This window comes from Schistocerca cancellata, chromosome 6 (assembly GCF_023864275.1).
Source record: "Schistocerca cancellata isolate TAMUIC-IGC-003103 chromosome 6, iqSchCanc2.1, whole genome shotgun sequence".
In the NCBI taxonomy this organism is placed as follows: Eukaryota; Metazoa; Arthropoda; class Insecta; order Orthoptera; family Acrididae; genus Schistocerca; species Schistocerca cancellata.
Window position 1 is genome coordinate 371,367,606 of NC_064631.1, and position 26,266 is coordinate 371,393,871.

At 41.4% G+C, this 26,266-nt stretch overlaps 1 protein-coding gene across 1 annotated transcript in view; it reads left to right on the forward strand.

Moving 5' to 3' along the window:
• Positions 1-26,266, forward strand: part of LOC126088335 (dynein axonemal heavy chain 10) — a 1,153,099-nt gene that overhangs the window by 161,403 nt on the left and 965,430 nt on the right. Inside the window, exon 10 of the mRNA XM_049906469.1 lies at positions 12,782-12,977. Within this exon, the coding sequence (XP_049762426.1) occupies positions 12,782-12,977 (196 nt within the window). The remainder of the gene's footprint in view (positions 1-12,781; positions 12,978-26,266) is intronic.

A 26,266-nucleotide genomic window follows, 5' to 3' on the forward strand; every position in this document is an offset into this window, starting at 1 on the left:
ATTTAAGCAGTAATTTTAATCAGTTTCCAATATATGTATGTCACATTTTAGTCCCCCTGCCACTATTCACCTGCTGATGATCAGAATTTCTCTCTCTGTTGACGCTTCAATCCTGATAGAAGTTACCATTATCTCATTTTCTGTAATTACTCCCATTGTGATTTCTTAATGTATTATTGTGGTACATACTTCTTTCTACTGCCCTATCTGGCCTGTCAACATATCGTAAAAATTTCTGATGACAATCATCAGGTCCATGTACTAAATTCCACTGCAGCCTTTCTGGTAATCTCCTTTTAAAGTGCATCAATCAAGGTCATTTTGTCAAATGGTTTATCAAGGTGTGTTAATTTTTTAAGGTGGTTTCTTTCAGAGTAACATCTCTATTCCTATAATTAGGACCATTCAAAGATTCACTTTTGATTCTCCCCTGTTCAGCTTCCCACCAAAATTTATTTAAAAAAACTTTTCTCAAAAACCAACCTTTTAGCCATCTTTTAGCAAATTTAATTTTTTGATTGTCATTCATGCCTGACACAAAACTCTCTCTACAGTGGTGCAGAAAATCCACTGCATGTAAATTGTCTTATGGAAAACTTTTGATAGGAGTGTCGGACCACACAATACCATTCTTTGCTCACAGATTTTTGTGAGTGTGATTTGTTGAACGGCTGAGATTTTTGATCTAAAACAGTTACATTAGTTTGTATATTGTCTTCAACATTTAAATTTTTTTGGTTTAAACTGCTGATGTTTTGTTCCATTTTTTCCACTATCGCCTTCTGCTCAATTCTGACATCAATAACATTCTTCAATTGTCTCGCTGACTCAACTATCAGCTCATTTTCCAAAACAATAATTTATTTTCCTGAAATATCAACTTTTTCATTCACACTTTTTAACCTCTCTCAGAAACAATTTTTTATCTCTGAAACTTGTATACTAAGTTGGTCTATTTGATATTGTACTTTGTCTAATTTACTATTGTTATCTGTCTTCATTTTCTCTATTTTTGCCAAATTTAACTGCAAAATATCAGTTTTTCTGTTTCTTTGCTGATTACGATTTCACTTGGCTCAGACATGTCCTGACTGAAACCTACAGCTTTCACTTCTACCTCACTCCTATCTTCGTCTTTATTTATTTTGTTAAAAAGCACATGAGTTCACAAACAAATTGACTTCACAAATTGTTTGTACTTATCTTTCCTTTTTGATGTCCCTGCTCGTAAGTGTAAAGTCATCTTTCATTCAGTCCTGTCCATCACTGTCAGTAGTACATAATCACTGTTGATATGATTTGCTTTGTTGGGCAGCCCTTGGTCTACTTTCTTCATGTCATCAGAAATTCATTCATACGTAAATTGTAAATGCAACAAAATACTTTCCTTTCTGCAATAGACAAAACCTCATTATTAGTCAGTTGATCCCAAATGGAACCGCCACTTGTAATCTCCCACTCCTTCCTTTGATGTTGACACTACTATTGTAGACAGCAAAGTCTTTTCAAAAAATACGAGAGGAGTAAGATTTGCAATAAACTTATTACTTATCTTCTTTCCTCATAGTTGGCTCCAGTTCTTCATGTCTGGCGATCTGATTCTTGAAGCTGAAATTTTCACATTTTAGGGTCTCATGTTCCAATTGACGAAAATAATATTGATGAATATATATATAAAATAGAAGGAAACATTCCACGTGGGAAAAATATATCTAAAAAGAAAGATGATGAGACTTACCAAACAAAAGTGCTGGCAGGTCGATAGACACAGAAACAAACGCAACCAAACACAAACATATTGTGTGTATGTTTGTGTTTGTTTGTGTTTCTATCGACCTGCCAGCGCTTTTGTTTGGTAAGTCCAGGGCCTCGCTGCGATGGAGCACTTCCTTTCACGCCAATCACCTGCCGCCCTACCTAAAACCTCTTTCCTCATTACCTTAGCCAGCTTCATCCTGACCCACAACTTCTTCACTTTTGAAGGCCAGACATACCAACAATTAAAGGGAACAGCCATGGGCACCAGGATGGCCCCCTCGTATGCCAACCTATTCATGGGTCGCTTAGAGGAAGCCTTCTTGGTTACCCAGGCCTGCCAACCCAAAGTTTGGTACAGATTTATTGATGACATTTTCATGATCTGGACTCACAGTGAAGAAGAACTCCAGAATTTCCTCTCCAACCTCAACTCCTTTGGTTCCATCAGATTCAACTGGTCCTACTCCAAATCCCATGCCACTTTCCTTGACGTTGACCTCCACCTGTCCAATGGCCAGCTTCACACGTCCGTCCACATCAAACCCACCAACAAGCAACAGTACCTCCATTTTGACAGCTGCCACCCATTCCACATCAAACGGTCCCTTCCCTACAGCCTAGGTCTTCGTGGCAAACGAATCTGCTCCAGTCCAGAATCATTGAACCATTACAACAACAACCTGATAACAGCTTTTGCATCCCGTAACTACCCTCCCAACCTGGTACAGAAGCAAATAACCCAGAGCTACTTCCTCATCTCCTCAAATCCGGAACCTTCCACAGAAGAACCCCAAAAGTGCCCCACTTGTGACAGGATACTTTCCGGGACTGGATCAGATTCTGAATGTGGCTCTCCAGCAGGGATACGACTTCCTCAAATCCTGCCCTGAAATGAGATCCATCCTTCATGAAATCCTCCCCACTCCACCAAGAGTGTCTTTCCGCCGTCCACCTAACCTTCGTAACCTCTTAGTTCATCCCTATGAAATCCCCAAACCACCTTCTCTACCCTCTGGCTCCTACCCCTGTAACCGCCCCCGGTGTAAAACCTGTCCCATGCACCCTCCCACCACCACCTATTCCAGTCCTGTAACCCAGAAGGTGTACACGATCAAAGGCAGAGCCACGTGTGAAAGCACCCACGTGATTTACCAACTGACCTGCCTACACTGTGAAGCGTTCTATGTGGGAATGACCAGCAACAAACTGTCCATTTGCATGAATGGACACAGGCAGACAGTGTTTGTTGGTAATGAGGATCACCCTGTGGCTAAACATGCCTTGGTGCATGGCCAGCACATCTTGGCACAGTGTTACACCGTCTGGGTTATCTGGATACTTCCCACTAACACCAACCTGTCAGAACTCCGGAGATGGGAACTTGCCCTTCAGCATATCCTCTCTTCTCGCTATCCGCCAGGCCTCAATCTCCGCTAATTTCTAATTTCAATTTGCCGCCGCTCATACCTCACCTGTCTTTCAACATCATCTTTGCCTCTGTACTTCCGCCCCAACTGACATCTCTGCCCAAACTCTTTGCCTTTACAAATGTCTGCTTGTGTCTGTGTATATGCGGATGGATATGTGTGTGTGTGCGAGTGTATACCTGTCCTTTGTTCCCCCTAAGGTAAGTCTTTCCGCTCCCGGGATTGGAATGACTCCTTACCCTCTCCCTTAAAACCCAAATCCTTTTGTCTTTCCCTCTTTCCTGACGAGTCAACCGTTGGTTGCGAAAGCTAGAATTTTGTGTGCATGTTTGTGTTTGTTTGTGTGTCTATCGACCTGCCAGCGCTTTTTGTTTGGTAAGTCTCATCATATTTCTTTATATATATATATATATATGGTTATAATAGAAGGAAACATTCCACGAAGGAAAAATATACCTAAAAGCAAAGATGATGTGACTTACCAAATGAAAGTGCTGGCAGGTCGACAGACACACAAACGAACACAAACATACACACAAAATTCAAGCTTTCGCAACAAACTGTTGCCTCATCAGGAAAGAGGGAAGGAGAGGGAAAGACGAAAGGATGTGGGTTTTAAGGGAGAGGGTAAGGAGTCATTCCAGTCCCGGGAGCGGAAAGACTTACCTTAGGGGGAAAAAAGGACGGGTATACACTCGCACACACAAACATATCCATCCACACATATACAGACACAAGCAGACATATTTAAAGACAAAGAGTTTGGGCAGAGATGTCAGTCGAGGCAGAAGTGCAGAGGCAAAGATGTTGATGAATGACAGGTGAGGTATGAGTGGCGGAAATTTGAAATTAGCGGAGATTGAGGCCTGGTGGATAACGGGAAGAGAGGATATATTGAAGAGCAAGTTCCCATCTCCGGAGTTCGGAGAGGTTGGTGTTAGTAGGAAGTATCCAGATAACCCGGACGGTGTAACACTGCGCCAAGATGTGCTGGTCGTGCACCAAGGCATGTTTAGCCACAGGGTGATCCTCATTACCAACAAACACTGTCTGCCTGTGTCCATTCATGCAAATGGACAGTTTGTTGCTGGTCATTCCCACATAGAATGCATCACAGTGTAGGCAGGTCAGTTGGTAGATCACGTGGGTGCTTTCACACGTGGCTCTGCCTTTGATCGTGTACACCTTCCGGGTTACAGGACTGGAGTAGGTGGTGGTGGGAGGGTGCATGGGACAGGTTTTACACCGGGGGCGGTTACAAGGGTAGGAGCCAGAGGGTAGGGAAGGTGGTTTGGGGATTTCATAGGGATGAACTAAGAGGTTACGAAGGTTAGGTGGACGGCGGAAAGACACTCTTGGTGGAGTGGGGAGGATTTCATGAAGGATGGATCTCATTTCAGGGCAGGATTTGAGGAAGTCGTATCCCTGCTGGAGAGCCACATTCAGAATCTGATCCAGTCCCGGAAAGTATCCTGTCACAAGTGGGGCACTTTTGTGGTTCTTCTGTGAGAGGTTCTGGGTTTGAGAGGATGAGGAAATGGCTCTGGTTATTTGCTTCTGTACCAGGTCGGGAGGGTAGTTCCGGGATGCGAAAGCTATTGTCAGGTTGTTGGTGTAATGCTTCAGGGATTCCGGACTGGAGCAGATTCGTTTGCCACGAAGACCTAGGCTGTAGGGAAGGGACCGTTTGATGTGTAATGGGTGGCAGCTGTCGTGATGGAGGTACTGTTGCTTGTTGGTGGGTTTGATGTGGACGGACGTGTGAAGCTGGCCATTGGACAGGTGAAGGTCAACATCAAGGAAAGTGGCATGGAATTTGGAGTAGGACCAGGTGAATCTGATGGAACCAAAGGAGTTGAGGTTAGAGAGGAAATTCTGGAGTTCTTCTTCACTGTGAGTCCAGATAATGAAGATGTCATCAATAAATCTGTACCAAACTTTGGGTTGGCAGGCCTGGGTAACCAAGAAGGCTTCCTCTAAGCGACCCATGAATAGGTTGGCGTACGAGGGGGCCGTCCTGGTACCCATGGCTGTTCCCTTTAATTGTTGGTATGTCTGGTTTTCAAAAGTGAAGAAGTTGTGGGTCAGGATGAAGCTGGCTAAGGTAATGAGGAAAGATGTTTTAGGTAGGGTGGCAGGTGATCGGCGTGAAAGGAAGTGCTCCATCCCAGCGAGGCCCTGGACGTGCAGAATATTTGTGTATAAGGAAGTGGCATCAATGGTTACAAGGATGGTTTCTGGGGGTAACGGATTGGGTAAGGATTCCAGGCATTCGAGAAAGTGGTTGGTGTCTTTGATGAAGGATGGGAGACTGCATGTAATGGGTTGAAGGTGTTGATCTACGTAGGCCGAGATACGTTCTGTGGGGGCTTGGTAACCAGCTACAATGGGGCGGCCGGGATGATTAGGTTTGTGAATTTTAGGAAGAAGGTAGAAGGTAGGGGTGCGGGGTGTCGGTTGGGTCAGGAGATTGATGGAGTCAGGTGAAAGGTTTTGTAGGGGGCCTAAGGTTCTGAGGATTCCTTGAAGCTCTGCCTGGACATCAGGAATGGGATTACCTTAGCAAACTTTGTATGTGGTGTTGTCTGAAAGCTGACGCAGTCCCTCAGCCACATACTCCCGACGATCAAGTACCACGGTCGTGGAACCCTTGTCTGCCGGAAGAATGACGATGGACCGGTCAGCCTTCAGATCACGGATAGCCTGGGCTTCAGCAGTGGTGATGTTGGGAGTAGGATTAAGGTTTTTTAAGAAGGATTGAGAGGCAAGGCTGGAAGTCAGAAATTCCTGGAAGGTTTGGAGAGGGTGATTTTGAGGAAGAGGAGGTGGGTCCCGCTGTGACGGAGGACGGAACTGTTCCAGGCAGGGTTCAATTTGGATAGTGTCTTGGGGAGTTGGATCATTAGGGGTAGGATTAGGATCATTTTTCTTCGTGGCAAAGTGATACTTCCAGCAGAGAGTACGAGTGTAGGACAGTAAATCTTTGACGAGGGCTGTTTGGTTGAATCTGGGAGTGGGGCTGAAGGTGAGGCCTTTGGATAGGACAGAGGTTTCGGACTGGGAGAGAGGTTTGGAGGAAAGGTTAACTACTGAATTGGGGTGTTGTGGTTCTTCTTTCAGGAGTGCTAGTTCTGCAAGGTTCGCAGGAGAGCTTCTGTAAAGTTTGGAAGGTAGGAGACGAGGTACTGGCAGAAGTAAAGCTGTGAGTACCGGGCGTGAGTCGTGCTTCGGTAGCTCAGTTGGTAGAGCACTTGCCCGCGAAAGGCAAAGGTCCCGAGTTCGAGTCTCGGTCGGGCACACAGTTTTAATCTGCCAGGAAGTTTCATATCAGCGCACACTCCGCTGCAGAGTGAAAATCTCATTCTGGAAGGATATCATGTTTGGCAGCATGTTCAGCAACAGGGTGGTCCACTTATTTTTTGGCCACAGTTTGTTAGTGGCTGTTCATGTGGGCAGACAGCTTGTTGGTTGTCATGCCTACATAGAATGCAGCACAGTGGTTGCAGCTTAGCTTATAGACCACATGACTGATTTCACAGGTAGCCCTGCCTTTGGTGGGATACGTGATGTTAGTGACTGGATTGGAGTAGGTGGTGGTTGGAGGATGTATGGGACAGGTTTTGCATCTAGGTCTATTACAGGGGAATGAGCGATGAGGTAAGGGATTATGAGCAGGGGTTGTGTAAGGAGGATGAGTATATTGTGTAGGTTCGGAGGACAGCGGAATACCATGTGGGAGGGGTGGGAAGAATAGTGGACATGACATTTGTCATTTCAGGGCAAGGCGAGAGGTAATCAAAACCCTGGTGGAGAATATAATTCAGTTGCTCCTGTCCAGGGTGGTACTGATTTATGAGGGGAATGCTCCTCTGTTGCTGGATGGTGGGACCTTAGGATGTGGTGGGAGACTGGAAACATAAGGCACGGGAGATTTGTTTTTGTACAAGATTGGGAGGATAATTACAGTCAGTGAAGGCTTCAGTGAAGACCGTCAGTATATTTTGAGAGGGACTGCTCGTCACAGCTGATGTGATGACAGTGGGTGGCTAGGCTGTATGGAAGGGATTTCTTAGTATGGAATGGGTGGTGGCAGTTGAAGTGGAGGTGTTGCTGGTGGTTAGTATGTTTGATATGGACAGTGGTATTGATGTATCCATCTTTGAGATGGAGGTCAACATCTAAGAAGGTTGCTTGTTAGGTTGAGCAGGACCAGGTGAAGCAAGTGGGAGAGAATTTATTGAGGTCCTGGAGGAATGTGGATAGGCTGTCCTCACCTTCAATCCAGATAGCAAAGATGTCATCAATGAATTTGAACGAGGCGAGGGGTTTAGAATTCTGGATTTTTTGGAAGGAGGAATCCTGTGCCAACCTATTCAAGAGCCATCTAGAGGAATCCTCCAGATTAGATGGTTGGCCGGTGAGAGGTGGGGAGGGGGGAGGGAGGGGGGTCAAATAGTGGAATGTCGGCTGTGTAGTTCTGGAGTGGGAATAGGGAAGCGGCTGGATGGGTGAGGACAGTGACTAATGAAGGTTGAGGCCAGGAGGGTTACGGGAACATAGGCTGTATTGCAGGGAAAGTTCCCACCTGCACAATTCAGAAAAGCTGGTGTTGGTGGGAAGGGTCCACCAGTCTCTGGACTGAAGACCGTAGCGACAACAACAACATGACATGATATCCTAATATCTAAATTTGAACTATATGGTGTCAAGGACAATGAACTATCATTAACTAATTGTATCTGTTATATCAAAAACAAGTTACCATGGTAAATAATTATAGGTCAAATGCCCTATCTTTTACTACAGGAGTGCAACAAGGTTCTGTCCTGAGCTCTTTTCTTCTTCTAATGTATGTGAATGATCTGCCTAGTTCTTTGTTCTACAAGGCAATACCATATGTTGTTGTTGTTGTGGTCTTCAGTCCTGAGACTGGTTTGATGCAGCTCTCCATGCTACTCTATCCTGTGCAAGCTTCTTCATCTCCCAGTACCTACTGCAGCCTACATCCTTCCAAAGCTGCTTAGTGTATTCATCTCTTGGTCTCCCCCTACGGTTTTTACCCTCCACGCTGCCCTCCAATACTAAGTTGGTGATCCCTTGATGCCTCAGAACATGTCCTACCAACCGATCCCTTCTTTTGGTCAAGTTGTGCCACAAACTTCTCTTCTCCCCAATCCTATTCAATACTTCCTCATTAGTTATGTGATCTACCCATCTAATCTTCAGCATTCTTCTGTAGCACCACATTTCGAAAGCTTCTATTCTCTTCTTGTCCAGACTATTTACCGTCCATGTTTCACTTCCATACATGGCTATACTCCACACAAATACTTTCAGAAATGACTTCCTGACACTTAAATCTATACTCGATGTTAACAAATTTCTCTTCTTCAGAAACGCTTTCCTTGCCATAGCCAGTCTACATTTTATATCCTCTCTACTTCGACCATCATCATATACTGCAATACCATATACTGCTGATATAATCTTTACAATAAATGATCCCAATGTAAATAAAATGAAAATGGAACAATGATTATGGTCAATATGTTTGCACAGTGGCTACACATAATACGCTAATACTAAATAAAAGCAAAATTTAAACTATGTACTTCTTTCTCCATAAACTGAATGAAAAGGTAAATGGGTGAGAATCTGTGAAGCTATCAGGATTTCATTTGGACCCACAACTTAAATGAGATGCACACATGGAGCAGTTGTGCATTGAACTATCACAACTGATTTACTTATTATCCAAATGAAAGCCCTGTGGTAGTATGGAACAGCTTTTGTTTTCATATAACAGGGTGTATACGACCTGGGAGATCCGGGAAAAACCCGGGAATTTTTTCATCCGGGAGAAAACTGGGAAAAACCAAGAAATTTTTTAGAATTCTGGACATTTTTCATTGTTGTAGTTTTCAGTTAAATTTTTGTAATTTTGACTCCTGTATCCCACTACTGCAGAATAATACTGCAGCATTAAAACATGAATGAGAGAAAAAAAACGAAAATAAAACTTAAACTGCAAACGAAATGCACCATATAAAATAACAAAGTGTGCATACAACTGTCTGTCAACAGCAAAATGTGCCAAAGGCTTTAGGAATGCAATGCTTCATTACAACAAATTTATTCAAACATTTTGTTCTACTATCTTCGGTCTCGTGCATGAGAAACTGGAGCATATGAATGACATGTGGAACTATTTCCTAACATAAAGCTTTTGATTGTATTAGGCCAAATAGGTATTTCATATAGGTACTTCATGAATTATATTGCACTATAAAAATGATCATTATTCCCAAAACAGTCTCACTTATTTGGTGTGTGTTACAATTGCTGCAATATTAGAAAGGCCTGTTTTGTTGTAACCAGCACATGGTGACAAAATAGACGTAATCGGATCGAGAAACCATACCAGTTTTGGGTACTATTTATGTGAACAGCTTTTTCAGTATTAGACGACGACATTTCGATTTTTCACGTAGCAAAAAGTTTGACGAGCTTTTATGAGGTAATAGCTCTTTTGCAGAAAGGAAAGCACATAATGTAAAGTGGTAGCAAGATCAGAGAGAAAAATCGCTAGTACCTAAGTATTGAAGAAATGTGTACTGTCTTGCCTGTCTCTTATCTTTACTGGTTTTAGATGCCCTATATTTAATTTTATGTCACACAGAAGAGCAGGCTATTAGCTGATAGGCAATAAAGAGTCCAGATTTACTGAAGAGCTCATGTTTTTAACCAAAACTAATCTCATCGAGTATTAATTGTGATTTTTTAATTTTTTTTATTTTTTAGAGGGGCAGGATGTCAAAACGGCCAACTGGGAGCAGGAGAGTCACTACAAGACATTTTAATTTCCACTGTCCTGAAATAGTTAAATGGCATCCATTGCAAAATATACATGTTTGAGTTCTACAGAGCGAAATACAGTGACATACGGTATAAGAATGTTGCTTGAAGAGGCATGGCACTGCACTTCGGCACACTTAAGACCAAATAGCATGTCTTGCATTTCCTCGAAGATACATATTTTATGTATCAGACTCTTCAGAAAGATGTGCCTACAAAATGAACTTTGGAAAGTCTTTCTTTTCTTTTTTTATCTTTTGGCATTCTGATACGCAGAGTAGTCTGAGTTAGGGTGGGGAAGTGGGTAGTCTCCACGTGACCCGTGTTTACATTTAGTGATTTTTCTGTTTCCTCTTCATTTACTGCTCTCACGTCAAATGAAAACAAGACGGATTTCTGTGGCTGGAAGCTATCAAGTGAATTAAAATACATTCACATAATTATGGAAGGTTAAAATATGTTACTAGTTTCAGATTTTATTTTATTTCCACCTTTCTGACAGTCAAGCATTAATCACCTTGCAGAACAATAAAGTTATTTTTGTCGGTTTGCTAAAGAAATTTGGCTTTTATTAAGCTTTCCTGCTGAGGCAGTAAATTTATTTGAAATAAAGTGTTTAATTCCACACTGTTGGCTAGTTTCACTGTTCGCTGCATTTCAAGTGCATGTTTTCATTTTCTAGCACATATGGCATTATGTCATAGTAAAGAACCAAACATGAGATAATACAGTACTGGTACTCCAAGAAAATTTACATCCCAAAAACCACACCTAAAAGCATAATATCAGATCGAGTCCTATGTCATTGGGAACCAGGACATACTAATGTGCACTTTAAGGTGATCTATGGATTTTAGAATGGTTCCTAAATCCAACGCTCTTGGAGTATCCTCTGATGTTTTGTTTCTTTTATGACATAATGTAAGCAAGATCTTTTAATGTTTTACATGTACGAACATATGGGCTTCCTGCGTCACAGTAGCTGCACAAGCACAGTGACACCTCTTATCTGGCACTCTCTGGCAACTGCTGAAATGAATCTAACAGGTCGCGGGAAGATATTGCGAATTGTGGTTCAAAAACTGTTATTTTCAAAGTAAATTTCCTTTTATACAAGATGAACTAACTATGTGTGAGAGTGTACAATGAATTTCTTAGGTCACAGAGCATTTACTCTCATTTAAAAATCAACTCTTTGGTGATGAGCCATTTAGAAGAATTTCGAGCCCACAAGATGAGAGATTTATGTTCAAATGGCTCTGAGCACTATGGGACTTAACATCTGAGGTCATCAGTTCCCTAGACTTATAAATCCTTAAACCTAACTAACATAAGGACAGAACACACATCCATGCCCGAGGCAGGACTCTAACCTGCGACCGTAGCAGCAGCGTGGTTCCGGATTGAACCTAGAACCGTTCGGTCACAATGGTCAGCCAGAGATTTATGTTGGTAGTAAAAATTTTTCTGGCGTATTTGTGTGATGTATCTTAAAGTGTAACATGCGCTAAACAGATCAATATTATATGTCAAAGCTTAGCTTCTCTTGTAGCTTATTAATCTTCGAGACAAATATTATATGCAAAAGCTTTGCTTTTCTTGTAGCAACACTATATATATTAACTTAAACCATTAACTTTTCCTGTTGGTGGAATTAGAATTTATACTTTCGTAATATGAAAGTTTGCAGCGTACATGTTGCTGCAGATCAAAGTTCTTTCCAAAACATGTTTTTCTCTCCAGAGTTTCGTTTTCTAAAGTGCCAAGAAATTCTACGCTGCTGTATAAAACCGTATCCATTCAAAGGATTGATAAGTTTTACTGTTCCAACGGAATGAATACTGTCATTTAACATGGAATAAGTGTATTTTCACCCAGTAGAAAATGTATTTTTAACTGGGAGATCTGGGAAAAATCCTGGAATTTTTTTTCCTTGTCTGTATATACACCCTGTGTAATGCTTTCTTCCACTCTTGTGTGCCCACGAAATATTTCCATAAGTTAACTTATGGAAAATTTCATGGCCACAGTTCTTCTTGTGTGAAAACAGTGTTTATCTCAGGAGGGGCAGGGGAGGAAGAAAATACACTGAGAATAATTATAAGCATTCTAGTGAGTCCTGCTGGTCACATTGCAGAGAACTAAAAGTACTAACTATATTTTCCTTCTATGTTAAAGTGCCTCTCCTTTCAAAGAAAAAGCAGGCAGATACACTAACTTACAAAAGTTCTAGCCACAGTTATGAAACAAGAAACAGAAATAATATTGATTTAGAATATACTAATTAAGTGCCAAAATAGTTTTAAATGTACTGGCATAACACTGTATAATAGACTACCTCTGGCAGTGAGAGGTAGTTACAAAACCTTTTAGTCAAAAGCTGTGTTTATGAGGTAAGAATTCTATAATATTATGGTATTCTAAAACTAACATTTAATTTTTAATCTAAATCTAATATGTAATATTAAGGTAAAATCTTATTATTGTATACATTCATAAGTGCAGTTATCAAAACTCATATAATGTACATGATCAGTTGTTGAGAATAAATATTAATATGAATACCTAGTGGATCTGAGACACTTACTTTGTCCAGCTGATTTCTAATATGAACTTCTATATGAATAGATTAAAAAAAAAGTTTACAATTGTTCATTTGGGAAACAATATTGTGGTCATTAATACATGTTGATAAATTTGTCTTGGATGTCTTTGAAAATTATTGAATTTGTTTGTTGCAGATTTGTTGGACCATTCCTACCAACTGTGCAAAAGTGGGAAAAGGATTTAAGCACAGTTAGTGATGTTATGGATGAATGGTTCCTAGTGCAGAGAAAATGGTTATACTTGGAAGGGATATTTGTTGGTGGTGACATTCGTACTCAGCTCCCAGAAGAAGCACGAAAATTTGATGAGATTGACAAGACCTTTCGCAAGGTACCAAGTTTGTACACTGGTCTACTTAATAGCTGGCATATCCACCTTTTTTACTGATAACAGTGGTGATGATGTGTCAAAGCATGGAAGCAGTGAGGCCTTAGTAGGTTACTGGAGGGAGTTGTCATCACATCTGCACATGCAAATCACCTAATTCCCATAAATTCCAAGGAGGTGATCCAACAGCTCTGATGCCGTGTATCATGACATCCCAAATGCGTTCGATCTGGTTGAGATCTGATGAGTTGGGGGCTAGCACATGAATTAGAATTTGCCACTGTGTTCCTTGAACCACTCCATCACATTCCTGGCCTTGTGACATGGCACTTTATCTTACTGAAAACTGCCATTACTATTGGGAAACATGATTGTTATGTGGTCTTCAACTGGTGTATGATACTACTTGGCTGTCATGGTGTCTTTCACGAGCTCCACTGGACCTATGGATGCCCACATGAATGTTCCCCAGAGCATAATGGAGCTGCCACCCACTTGTCTACAGGTGTCAAGGAGCTGTTCCCCTGGATGTCAACAGATTCACACCTTCCCATCAATGTGATATGATTCATCAGCCCATGCAATGCTCCGCCACTGTGCTAGTGCCTGGTTCCAATGGTCACATGCCTATTTCAGTTGTAGTTGCCAATGTCATGGTATTAACATTGCACATGTATGGTTTGTCTACATGCCCATTGTTAGGAGCGTTTGGTGCACTGTGTGTTCAGACACATTTGTACTCTGTTCAGCATTAAAGTCTGTTGTTAGTTCCATCACAGTTCGCTACCTGTCCTGTTTTACCAGTCTGGCCAGCCTATGACATCTGACATCTGTAATGAGGGGTGGCCCCCCACCCCCATGATGTTTTAATGTGGTTTTGCCACATGTTGAAGACGCTCGTCACAACCCTCCTCAAACACCTGATAAGTCATGCAGTTTCAGAAATGCTCATGCAAGCACCTGTTGTATCATAATCTGCCCTCAGTCAAATTAAGATAAATTACACACCTTCCCCATTCTGCACATGGACAGCATGCTCACTTATACTGCATGCACCATGTGTATGTCTGACTAGCAGTCTTTCCTTGCCAGGTGATGCTGCTATCATCTGAACAGGTTTATATTGATAGCAGGTTTGTTTTCATAATGTTCTGGCTGATCAGTATATACAATGTCATACAATGATGATGATAATGAGTCTCTTTTTCATGTTTGATCTTTACTTTGTGCTACTCGCAGTTTGTTTCCTTTTCACAAGAAAATAAATTTTGTGTAATTTAGGCTCAATATGAAATAGGGAAAGCATGCCCCCTCAGCTCTATATTTAGCATAAAATTCTTATTCATTTTTCATATTAAAAACATTGTTAAGAATTAGCTGATTACCCAGTAACTTTATTACTTTCAACTTCAACTTAATGTATTAACTTTAATAACACAATCTACAGAGCTACTAGGTACAGCATTTGTGAAGCAGTATGACAAGAACATTGTTTCCTTTTAAAAGTTTCTATTTGTTGAGATAGTCTCTTTTTATGTTATGGGTACATAGGCGATACTCAGATACAATCTGAATCACACTCTGCTTTTGTATCCCATTTTTTTGAAAATAATTTTTGGAGTACTCCAAGAATATGACATCTCTCTTGACCAGATAGTTTAAAGCTTTCAGTTCGATAATTGAGTTGAGAGCATTATTGAACTCTTCATTTTCATACCACTATGAAGAATCTATCACAAGGAATTTATACTGAAATCAGATATGATATGAAGATATTATTATTTTATTTGAAACAAATTTTTCAATCCAATTAATGGTAACATTTGTGATTTCTGCTTATCCTCTTAATATTTTCATTTGATGCTTTGTGTCATGATTCAATTGACTGATTATTCTCATTTTTTACTCAGAAGACTAGTTAGAATCACACGAGGCTAATGCAACAGAACAGGAGACAGGCAACATAAATATTTTTTCAGTATTTATAGAGCAGTATGAAGGATATTGCAATCAGAGGACTGATGTTTATAAAGTTTTGAAAGAATACTATAATCAAACAACAGTGCCTTGACTTTAGAAGGACCACAAGCCATGCTTCAGCATACACAGTGATAAGGAAAATACAATAAACTTCATTTTCTTCTTATAGTTATAATTTAAATGCAGTATGAAACATGATGAATTTCAAATAATAAATAGCTCTCACCACCCTTTTTGAATGATGGATAGAACCTGGAGAACAGAAAGATGTGTGTCTGCATTTACATACTCAATGAGATGGTGATTCAACAAGAAAGACTGCAGTTAATTGTAAAACTTAATATAAAGGTATTTACACTATCTCAATAGAATTATGAGTTCATGATATCAACTAGATTTAAGTGTTTCTTGGTCTTACTGTGCTGAATATGTCTTTCTCTAATATGTCTTTCTCCAATAGTTTTAAATCAAAATAAGCACACCACTAAAAGTGCTTGTACTTGATGCTGTTGTGACAAAAAGTAATGCTTGTGTCCTTTAGTGCAGTGAGGTGGATGAACACTCTAGAAAATATCATACACTACAGAATGATTAAAAAATAAATGTATTTATTTACAGAATATCAATATATTCAGTATAAAGCATACATGCCCTCGTGTCCAGCAGTGTCTCTGCAGCCCCCCCCCCCCTTTCCCTCCCTGCCTCCCTCCCTCTCCCGCCCTCTCTCTCTCTCTCTCTCTCTCTCTCTCTCTCTCTCTCTGTTCCACGAGTACTGTTTACAATATTCATTAGTACTGTAGTTGCAGCACCAATAGCATTGTGGTTGGTTTGTAAAGTTCTCACTATCTTTGTGCTAGGTTTGTAAGATCCCGCTGTTGTCTTGTAGTGTGGTAAGATTTCATTGCACTGTCATCCATGTACTCGACATGATGTGGGAGTAGTCTTGTGATAACCTGAAGATAATCTGAGGCAAAGCTTTGAGTACAGCGGTATAGAAAGATGCACAGACCAATCACAATTGCAGGTAGTAGGTGATGCAAATTTTCTGTCCTCCAGTGGCATGTGTAGTGCCACCTAGTGATGACTGGCAAGCCATCTATAGTAGCAGTTTGCAGTGGCTGTTATTTTGGAGACATATGAGTGGCACGTGATGTGATGTGTGCAGCCCATGTTCATCCCCCCAAAAATTGCACCAAGTCATTGCAAAGTATGAGTGCAGGCGATGATGTGGAAGGGAGGAGACTACACCTGACAGCCAGAATTATGTGCTTCAGTCAGTATTGCTTACTGAACTTGTGCTTTCACAAATTTGCTTACGCTCACTAACCAATTGTTGCTTTGTTTACTCTGAAACTGAATAAGTGCAGTGAGCATTTGGTCTCCTGAAGTTGCCATTGCCTACGAAATTTAAATCACTTTTTGAGTAGATAAAAAAATTAGGAATGATATAATAATAATGCAAAAGTGAAGTGATTTAGTCACTTTCCTCACCTGGCTCTTTATAGAAAAGGAAATTTTAGTTATATCTGCTGACACTGAAAGAACTCTTGATTAGTTCAGTGTGCAGAGATGCTGAATCTTCTTCCCTGAATCCCAAGTAGTCACATATTGCCAACTCTTTGCCTGAAATGTCCGTCATGTCCTTTGGTGTAACTAATTGGTGAACACTCTAGAACACATAAAACACTCTAGAATGATTAAAATATAAATGTATTTATTTACAATATATTCAGATATTCAGAATAAAGCATACATAACTTTGTATCCCAGAGCACTCAGCCTCCACAAGTACTGGTTTACAATTTTCACTAGCTGTCAGAGTAGTAGTGTTGTGCTAGGTTTTTAAAGTCCTCATTGACATTATGCTACATGTGTAAGGTCTGACTGGTGTGGAACTATGTTCATGAAGCCTTACTGCATTCTTATCCATATGCTTCGCATAATCTGAGAGTCATCTGACGATAATTTGAGTCGGAGATCTGCGTGCAGTGGCTTAAAAAGATGTCCAGACCAATCACAATTGCGGACAGTGAGGTAATAAAAATTTGGCATCCTTTGGTGGCATATGCAGGGACATAGGTTGCAGTAGGTACTTGGAGAAGAAGAGAATTGCTCAGGATAGAGTATCATGGAGAGCTGCGTCAAGACCACAACAACAACAACTACTACTACTGCTACTACTACTACTACTACTACTACTACTTTAGCAACTATAACATCAAATTAATTTTTCTAGCAACTGTAACACATAAACTTCTAGTTGATTCCTGATCAATTCTAAAATGCTACAGCGAATAGAACAATCACCGGTGGCGACACCTACAACATGCTGACATGAGGAAAGTTTCCAACCGATTTCACATATACAAACAGCAGTTGACCGGCGTTGCCTGGTGAATTGTTGTTGTGATGCCTCGTGTAATGAGTAGAAATGCATACCATCATGTTTCCGACTTTGATAAAGGTGGGATTGTAGCCTGTCGCGATTGCGGTTTATCGTATCATGACATTGCTGCTCGCATTGGTCGAGATCCTATGACTGTTAGCAGAATATGGAATCGGTGGGTGAACCTTGTGTGAATGCTCTGAAAAGCTAATCATTTGCATATCACAGCATCTTCTTCCTGTCAGTTAAATTTCATGTCTGTAGCACGTCATCTTCGTGGTGTAGCAATTTTAATGGCCAGTAGTGTATTTGTACGGAGTGTAGCTATGTATAGAAGTGAAAAATGGATGGTAAACAGTTTGTGGTGCTACAGAAGAGTGTTAACAATTATATGGCTTGGTCACATAACTAATGAGGGGGTACTGAATAGAACTGGGGAAAAGAGAAATTTGTATTACAACCTGACTAAAAGAAGGGACACATTGATAGAACACATTCTCAGGCATCAAGGGATCACCAATTTATTAGTGGAGGGAAGTGTGGGGGTTAAAAATTGGGATGAAGGTTGCAGTAGTTACTTGGAGATGAAGAGAATTGCTCAGAATAGAGCATCATGGAGAGCTGCATCAAGACAACAACAACAACAACAACAACTGCTACTACTACTACTACTACTACTTTAGCAACTATAACATCAAATTAATTTTTCTAACAACTGTGACAGATAAATGTCTAGTTTATTCCTTAACAGTTATAAAATGCTATAGTGAATAGAACAATCATTCAGTAATGCTCATACTGTGTCATCTTCCTATGAAAAGCATCTGCACAGATATCTCTCCATATACTAGCCTGAATTGGAAGTACATCTTCCCATCAGTCCAATAACCTTCGAACCATGTATGTTGCACTGTCTGTGGGAATGAGCTAAAATATATATTTTCATTAGTATTTTATGTCATTGGCCACCTGATAGGAACAAAAATGCTGTCCATTTGCTTTTCAACAACATAACATAAAGTCCGTTGTGGTCCATTGCAATGCTAGTTGTAGGTTTAAACATTCTGGGCTGTGGCAGTATAGGAAAGTTCTAGTGTAGATATTGTTCAATAAGATTTGTGTTATTTGTTTTGGATAATACATTGGGTATTCTCTCAGGAACTTGTTGAGTCACACCTTATTCTTTTGAGTAACAACAGTTTGGCTGCCCCAAGGATTAAACAGCGCAGTAAAATTACGTATTACATTCAACAGAGAACTCTGTTTCTTGAGCAGTTCTGGGTACTTTCAGACTCAATAAATTACTTATGTGAGATTCCCCCCCCCCCTCTCCGTGTACAAAACTGCTGGAGAACCCCCCTTATCTGCTCAAGAAGATACTTTATACTGTGACCACGTCTAGTCAAGAGCATAAGTTGTCCTAAGATCCTTAAAACGTGAGTCTACTCATAATGTTACTAACAACAATATGGAAAGGATGGTTTGCTACTTACCACATAGAGGAAGCATGGAGTTTCAGACAGCAACAATAAAAAAAAGATGGCTAAAATAATAAGCTTTCACACACAATCACACAAGCACAACTTACACAGACATAGCCACCATGTCTGGGCACTAGAATACAAATGTGTCTGTATCAGATGTGAACTGGTATCCATTGGTATGGCTGGGATGTAGTATTGGGTGGAGAGTGAGGAAACAGCAGGGCACGGCTGAGGAAGAGTCTCTGCTGCCTATGGGAGCATGCAGAGACATGGTGGGAATGGGATTCAGCTACTAGGTGCAGTGTCAGCTGGCTGTGCTAGAGTGAGGGGGGGGGGGGGGGGGGGAAGTGTGGAGGGTAAAGAGATGGGGAGAGTAGAGGAGAGAAGTACAGAACAGGAAAATTCAAATAGGATTGTTAGCGGGATAGAGGGTGTATGTGGTGCTGGAGTGGGAGAAAGAAGATAGGTGGATGGGGGACAGGGACTAGTAAAGGTTGAGGCCAGGGGCATTATGGGATGAAGGATATGTTGTAGGAACAGTTCTCACCTGCAAAATTCAGAAAAGCTAGTGTTGGTGTTAATAATCCAGATAGTGCAGGCTGTGAAGCATCCACTAAAGTTAAGCACATCACATTCAGCAGCATGTTCAGCAACTGGGTGGTCTAGCTGTTTCTTGGCCCAGTTACCAACGGGTATTTGTACAGACAGACAGTTTGTTAGTCAGGCCTATGTAGAAAGTGTTATAGGGGTTGCAGCTTAGTTTGTAGATCACGTGGTTGCTTCCACAGGTAGCTCAGCCTTCGATGTAGTATGAGATGCCTGTGACAGAACTGAGTAGGTGACGGTGCGAGGATGTATAGGATAGGTTTTGCATCTAGGTCTATTGCAGGGATATGAGTTGTGAGGCAGAGGGTTGGGAGTGGGAGTGGAATATTGAAGGACAAGGATATTGCATAGGTTTGGTGGGCAGCAGAATACTGATGTGAGAGGGGATGGGGAGGGGGGGGGGTGAGGATAGTCAGTAAGATATTCCTTATTTCAGGGCATGACTAGTGGTAGGCAAAACCCTGGTTCAGCCCTGGACGGTACTGAGTTACAAAAGGCGTGCTCCTTTGTGATTGGACAATGGATATGTGGAAGGTGGTGTGTGACTTGAGAGACAAGAAATGAAGGTCTGTTTCTGGACAAAGTTGGGGTGGTAATTCCAATCTGTGAAGGCCTCAGGGAGACCCTTGGCATATTTGGAGACAGACAGCTCATCACTACAGGTGCAATGAACACAGATGGATAGACTGTATGGAATGGGTGATGGCTGTTGAAATTAGTAGTTAGTCATAGGCAGGTTTAATGCGGATGATGTAATGATGTAACCATCCTTGAAGTGGAGATCAAGTTCTAGGAAGCTGACTTGTTGTGTTGAGGAGTACCAGCTGTAGCGAATGAGAGGGGCTCTGGAGAAATGTGTATGTGTCCCCACCCTTGGTTCAAATCATGAAGACGTCATCAATGAATCTGAACCAGGTTATGGGTTTGAGATTCAGGGTGGTTAGGAAGGGTCCTTCTTGTTGGCCCATTGCCATAAGGTGGTGCCATGTGTCTGCCCATTGCTGTACTACAGGTCTGTCTCTAGGTGATGCCTCCAAAGACCTGAGTCAGTTCACTCCTCCATCCAACTCTGATTACCATCACTGCCCCCACATCACCCCCTGTTAACTTTTCAGAATTTCTTAACCTCAAAATTTGCCTCACCATCATTCCTCAAATCCCTCAGCGTGGGAACTACCTTAACATTTGCAGAAAGAACTGCTATCAGTCACCTAAAAACTGATTCCAACCTCTAATCTTAACCAGCCAACAAAGGCTGCGTCATTGTGATTATGAACCACAGGCACTGCCTTACAGAGCCACTCTGCCAGCTCTCAGATATGATCGCCTATAGCCTCTGCCACGTGGGTCACATTTCATTAATGCATCAGGATCCCTCCACAAACCCTTAGGTCCATTCCACAACCCCTTATCAGCTTATCCACATTCCTCCAGAACCCCAATACCTTCTCCCCCACTCAGTTTGACTGTTCCTTGTCGACCCCTTCCTTGAAGTTGATTTCTACCTAAAAGATGGCTTCATTAATACCTCTGCCCATGTCAGACCTACCATCCACCAACAATATCTCCACTTTGAAAGCTGTCATCCGTTCCTTGCCAAGAAGTTCCTTCCATACTAGTCACCTGTGGTTATTGTATCTGTAGTGCCGAGCTGTTACTATCTAAATATGCCAAGGGTCTCATTGAGGCCTTGACAGACTGAAATTGTTGTCACAACTGAGTCCAGAAACAAATCTCCCATGCCTTGTCTCACCGCCACCCAGGACTGGAGCAACTGACAAGAGTTGCAACTATCTCTTGTCATGCCATGAAATGAGAATATCCTTCCAATCTCTCCCACAGTGGTACTCCAATGTCCACTGAAGCTGCACAGTACTTGTCCATCCCTATCCACCCCTGCTCCCAACCCCTTGCATCATGGTTCATATCCTGCAATAGACCTAGATGCAAAACATGTTCTATACATCCCCACCCATGAACCATGGACCTTACCGTTGTTGGGGAGGCTTGCGTGCCTCAGCGACACAGATAGCCATACTGTAGGTGCAACCACAATGGAGGGGTATCTGTTGAGAGGCCAGGCAAACATGTGGTTCCTGAAGAGGGGCAGCAGCCTTTTCAGTAGTTGCAGGGGCAATAGTCAGGATGATTGACTGGTCTGGCCTTGTAACACTAACCAAAACGGCCTTGCTGCGCTGGTACTGGGAACGGCTGAAAGCAAGGGGAAACTACAGCCATAATTTTTCCTGAGGGCATGCAGCTTTACTGTATGGTTAAATGATGATGGAGTCCTCTTGGGTAAAATATTCCGGAGGTAAAATAGTCCCCCATTCAGATCTCGGGGCGGGGAATACTCAGGAGGACGTCATTGTCAGGAGAAAGAAAACTGGCGTTCGACTGATAGGAGCGTGAAATGTCAGATCCATTAATCAGGCAGGTAGGTTAGAAAATTTAAAAAGGGAAATAGATAGGTTAAAGTTAGATATAGTGGGAATTAGTGAAGTTTGGTGGCAGGAGGAACAAGACTTTTTGTCAGGCGAATACAGGGTTATAAATACAAAATCAAATAGGGGTAATTCAGGAGTAGGTTTAATATTGAACAAAAAAGTGGAGTACGGGTAAGCTACTGCAAACAGCGTAGTGAACGCATTATTGTGGCCAAGATATGCACGAAGCCCATGCCTACACAGTAGTACAAGTTTATATGCCAACTAGCTCAGCAGATGACGAAGAAATTGAAGAAATGTATGATGAAATAAAAGAAATTATTCAGATAGTGAAGGGAGATGAAAATTTAATAATCATGGCTGACTGGAATTCGGTCATAAGAAAAGGGAACTGTAGAAAGTGAATATGGATTGGGGGGAAGAAATGAAAGAGGAAGCCGCCTGGTAGAATTTTGCACAGAGCACAACTTAATCATAGCTAACACTTGGTTCAAGAATCATAAAAGAAGGTTGTATACATGGAAGAAGTCTGTAGATACTGACAGGTTTCAATATATTATATAATGGTAAGATGGAGATTTAGGAACCAGGTTTTAAATTGTAAGACATTTCCAGGGGCAGGTGTGGACTCTGACCACAATCTATTGGTTATGAACTGTAGATTAAAACTGAAGAAACTGCAAAAAGGTGGGAATTTAAGGAGATGGGACTTGGATAAACTGAAAGAACCAGAAGTTGTACAGAGTTTCAGGGAGAGCATAAGGGAACAATTGACAGGAATGGGGGAAACAAAAACAGTAGAAGAAGAATGGGTAGCTTTGAGGGATGAAATAGTGAAGTCAGCAGAGGATCAAGTAAGTAAAAAGATGAGGGCTAGTGGAAATCCAAGGGTAACAGAAAAAATATTGAACTTAATTGATGAAAGGAGAAAATATAAAAATGCAGTAAATGAAGCAGGCAAAAAGGAATACAAACGTCTCAAAAATGAGATCGACAGGAAGTGCAAAATGGCTAAGCAGGGATGGCTAGAATACAAATGTAAGTATGTAGAGGCTTATCTCACTAGGGGTAAGATAGATACTGCCTACAGGAAAATTAAAGAGACCTTTGGAGAAAAGAGAACCACTTATATGAATATCAGGAGTCAGATGGAAACCCAGTTCTAAGCAAAGAAGGGAAAGCAGAAAGATGGAAAGAGTATATAGAGGGTCTATACAAAGGCGATGTACTTGAGGACAATATTATGGAAATGGAAGAGGATGTAGATGAAGATGAAATGGGAGATATGATACTGCGTGAAGAGTTTGACAGAACACTGAAAGACCTGAGTCAAAACAAGGCCCCGGGAGTAGACAACATTCCATTAGAACTACTGACAGCTTTGGGAGAGCCAGACGTGACAAAATTCTTACCATCTGGTGAGCAAGATACATGAGGTAGGTGAAATACACTCAGACTTCCAGAAGAATATAATAATTCCAATCCCAAAGAAAGCAGCTGTTGACAGATGTGAAAATTACCGAACTATCAGTTTAGTAAGTCACGGCTGCAAAGTACTAACGCGAATTCTTTACAGGTGAATGGAAAAACTAGTAGAAGCCGACCTTGGGGAAGATCAGTTTGGATTCCGTAGAAATATTGGAACACGTGAGGCAATACTGACCCTACAACTTATCTTAGAAGCTACATCTAGGAAAGGCAAACCTACGTTCCTAGCATTTGTAGACTTACAGAAAGCTTTTGACTATGATGACTGGAATACTCTCTTTCAAATTCTGAAGGTGGCAGGGGTAAAATACATGGAGCGAAAGGCTATTTACAATTTGTACAGAAACAAGATGGCAGTTATAAGAGTCAAGGGACATGAAAGGGAAGCAGTGGTTGGGACGGGGGTGAGACAGGGTTGTAGCCTCTCCCCGATGTTATTCAATCTGTATATTGAGCAAGCAGTAAAGGAAACAAAAGAAAAATTCAGAGTAGGTATTAAAATCCATGGGGAATAAATAAAAACGTAGAGGTTCGCCGATGACATTGTAATTCTGTCAGAGACAGCAAAGGAATTGGAAGTTGAACGGAATGGATAGTGCCTGGAAAGGAGGATATAAGATGAACATCAACAAAAGCAAAATGAGGATAATGGATTGTAGTCAAATTAAGTCGGGTGATGCTGAGGGAATTAGATTAGGAAATGAGACACTTAAAGTAGTAAAGGAGTTTTGTTATTTGGGGGGCAAAATAACTGATGATGGTCGAAGTAGAGAGGATATAAAATTTAGACTGGCAATGGCAAGGAAAGTGTTTCTGAAGATGAGAAATTTGTTAACATCGAGTATAGATTTAAGTGTCAGGAAGTCTTTTCTGAAAGTACTTGTATGGAGTGTAGCCATGTATGGAAGTGAAACATGGACGATAAATAGTTTGGACAAGAAGAGAATAGAAGCTTTTGAAATGTGGTGCTACAGAAGAATGCTGAAGATTAGATGGGTAGATCACATAACTAATGAGGAAGTATTGAATAGGATTGGGGAGAAGAGAAATTTATGGCACAACTTGACTAGAAGAAGGGACATGTTGTGAGGCATCAAGGGATGGCCAATTTAGTATTGGAGGGCAGCGTGGAGGGTAAAAATCATAGAGGGAGACCAAGAGATGAATACACTAAGCAGATTCAGAAGGATGTAGTTTGCAGTAGTTACTGGGAGATGAAGAAGCTTGCACAGGATAGAGTAGCATGGAGAGCTGCATCAAACCAGTCTCAGGACTGAAGACCGCAACAACAACAACACATTCTTCCACTCCCACCTACTCCAGTCCTGTTGCTTGCATCTCATACTCCATCCTGTGAAAGCAGCTACACGATCTACAGACTAGGCTGCAACCATTGTACCACTTCCAATGTGAGTATAATAATTAACAAGCTGTCTGTTCATATGTTGGGCCTCTACCGAAATGTGTCCAAGAAACAGCTGGATCCCCCACTTGCTGAATTCATTGCCCAACATGATGTGCCTCACTTAAATGATTGCTTCACAGCCTGTGGCATCTGGGTTCTTCCTACCAACAAGAGCTTTTCTGATCTGCATAGATGGGAACTCTCCCTACAAAATATCCTTTGTTCTATTAACCATTTGCTAGTCTCTCTCATCTATCCAACTATCCCATTCCCTGCTACCACTCCAGCTCTACACACATCTTCTGTTCCATCAACTCTCCTACTAGACTTACTGCTCTTCTCCACTTGTCTCATTTCTCCCACCTTTTCTCCCTCCTCAATGCCTCACCCCTGATCCAGTGCAGCTTCTTGACACTGCACCTATCGGCACTATCCTGTCCCCATCACACCCCTGCATGATCCCACAGGCAAGACAGCATCTCCTTTCACCCCTACCCTGCTGTCATTCTTCTGCCCCATCCATGACCCCCCCCCTTAACCCCACCATACAACCCAAGAAATTGTTTCTCACATTAGGTTCAGTCGAATTTCTGTTCCATCAGTCAGTGACATCGTGGGTGTGTTCAAACACTCTGACAACTTAAAGTGTAAGTGTGGTTCTGGGTTATATCGGCTTATTCCCCCAAACCACCTTCGACTTCTTTATGAGGTGACTTACTTGGAATTTGCAGCCACTCTTCTGTACTGAGTAGCCAGCTGCTGGAAACCCTCTTGACTTCTGCCTCTGTCAAATAACACTAGGTACAATAATTTTTAGACTCTTTCTATGAAATAAGCAGACATACAAACTGCTGGAAACCCTATTGACTTCTTCTCCATTGAATAACGCTAGGTACAGGGATTTTTAGACTCTTTCTACTTATGAAATAAGCAGACATACAAACTTTACTTTTCATCAACTGACGATGTATTTGACGTCCATACACAATAAAAATTTCACTTTCCACATGAATATGTAACTTCCTGCAAGTCTTTTGTATAGTCAGATGTTAGAAACAAACTAAGTACACAATTAAAAGAAAGTTGGCTTGGATACTATGACCTTTCTTAACATGAATCATAAAAGGAGTCTTGCCTCTAACAAGATTGCGTCAAGAGTCTGCAAGAGTACTTTTTCAACTGTTCTTGTTTTAATAACAATATTAAATGACACAATAAGCACAGAGCTGCATATAAACTCCATGGTTCTTCCTTACAATCTTACTAAAACATCCATGGATTGCCCGACAGGTACTTGCTGGTCCATCTGACTGCCGTGTCTACTTTCTTCCTGCTACTGATTTTAAACCTGCACACACAAATGTGTGAGGTGCAGTAGGTAGGATTCTACCATCCCACACTCATATCCAGAATACCATGTGTTTGAGACCGATACGGTAGAAGGCTGAGTTGTTCTAAAATTTACACAGAAATTCTCGAATCCCTGCAGTGCATAT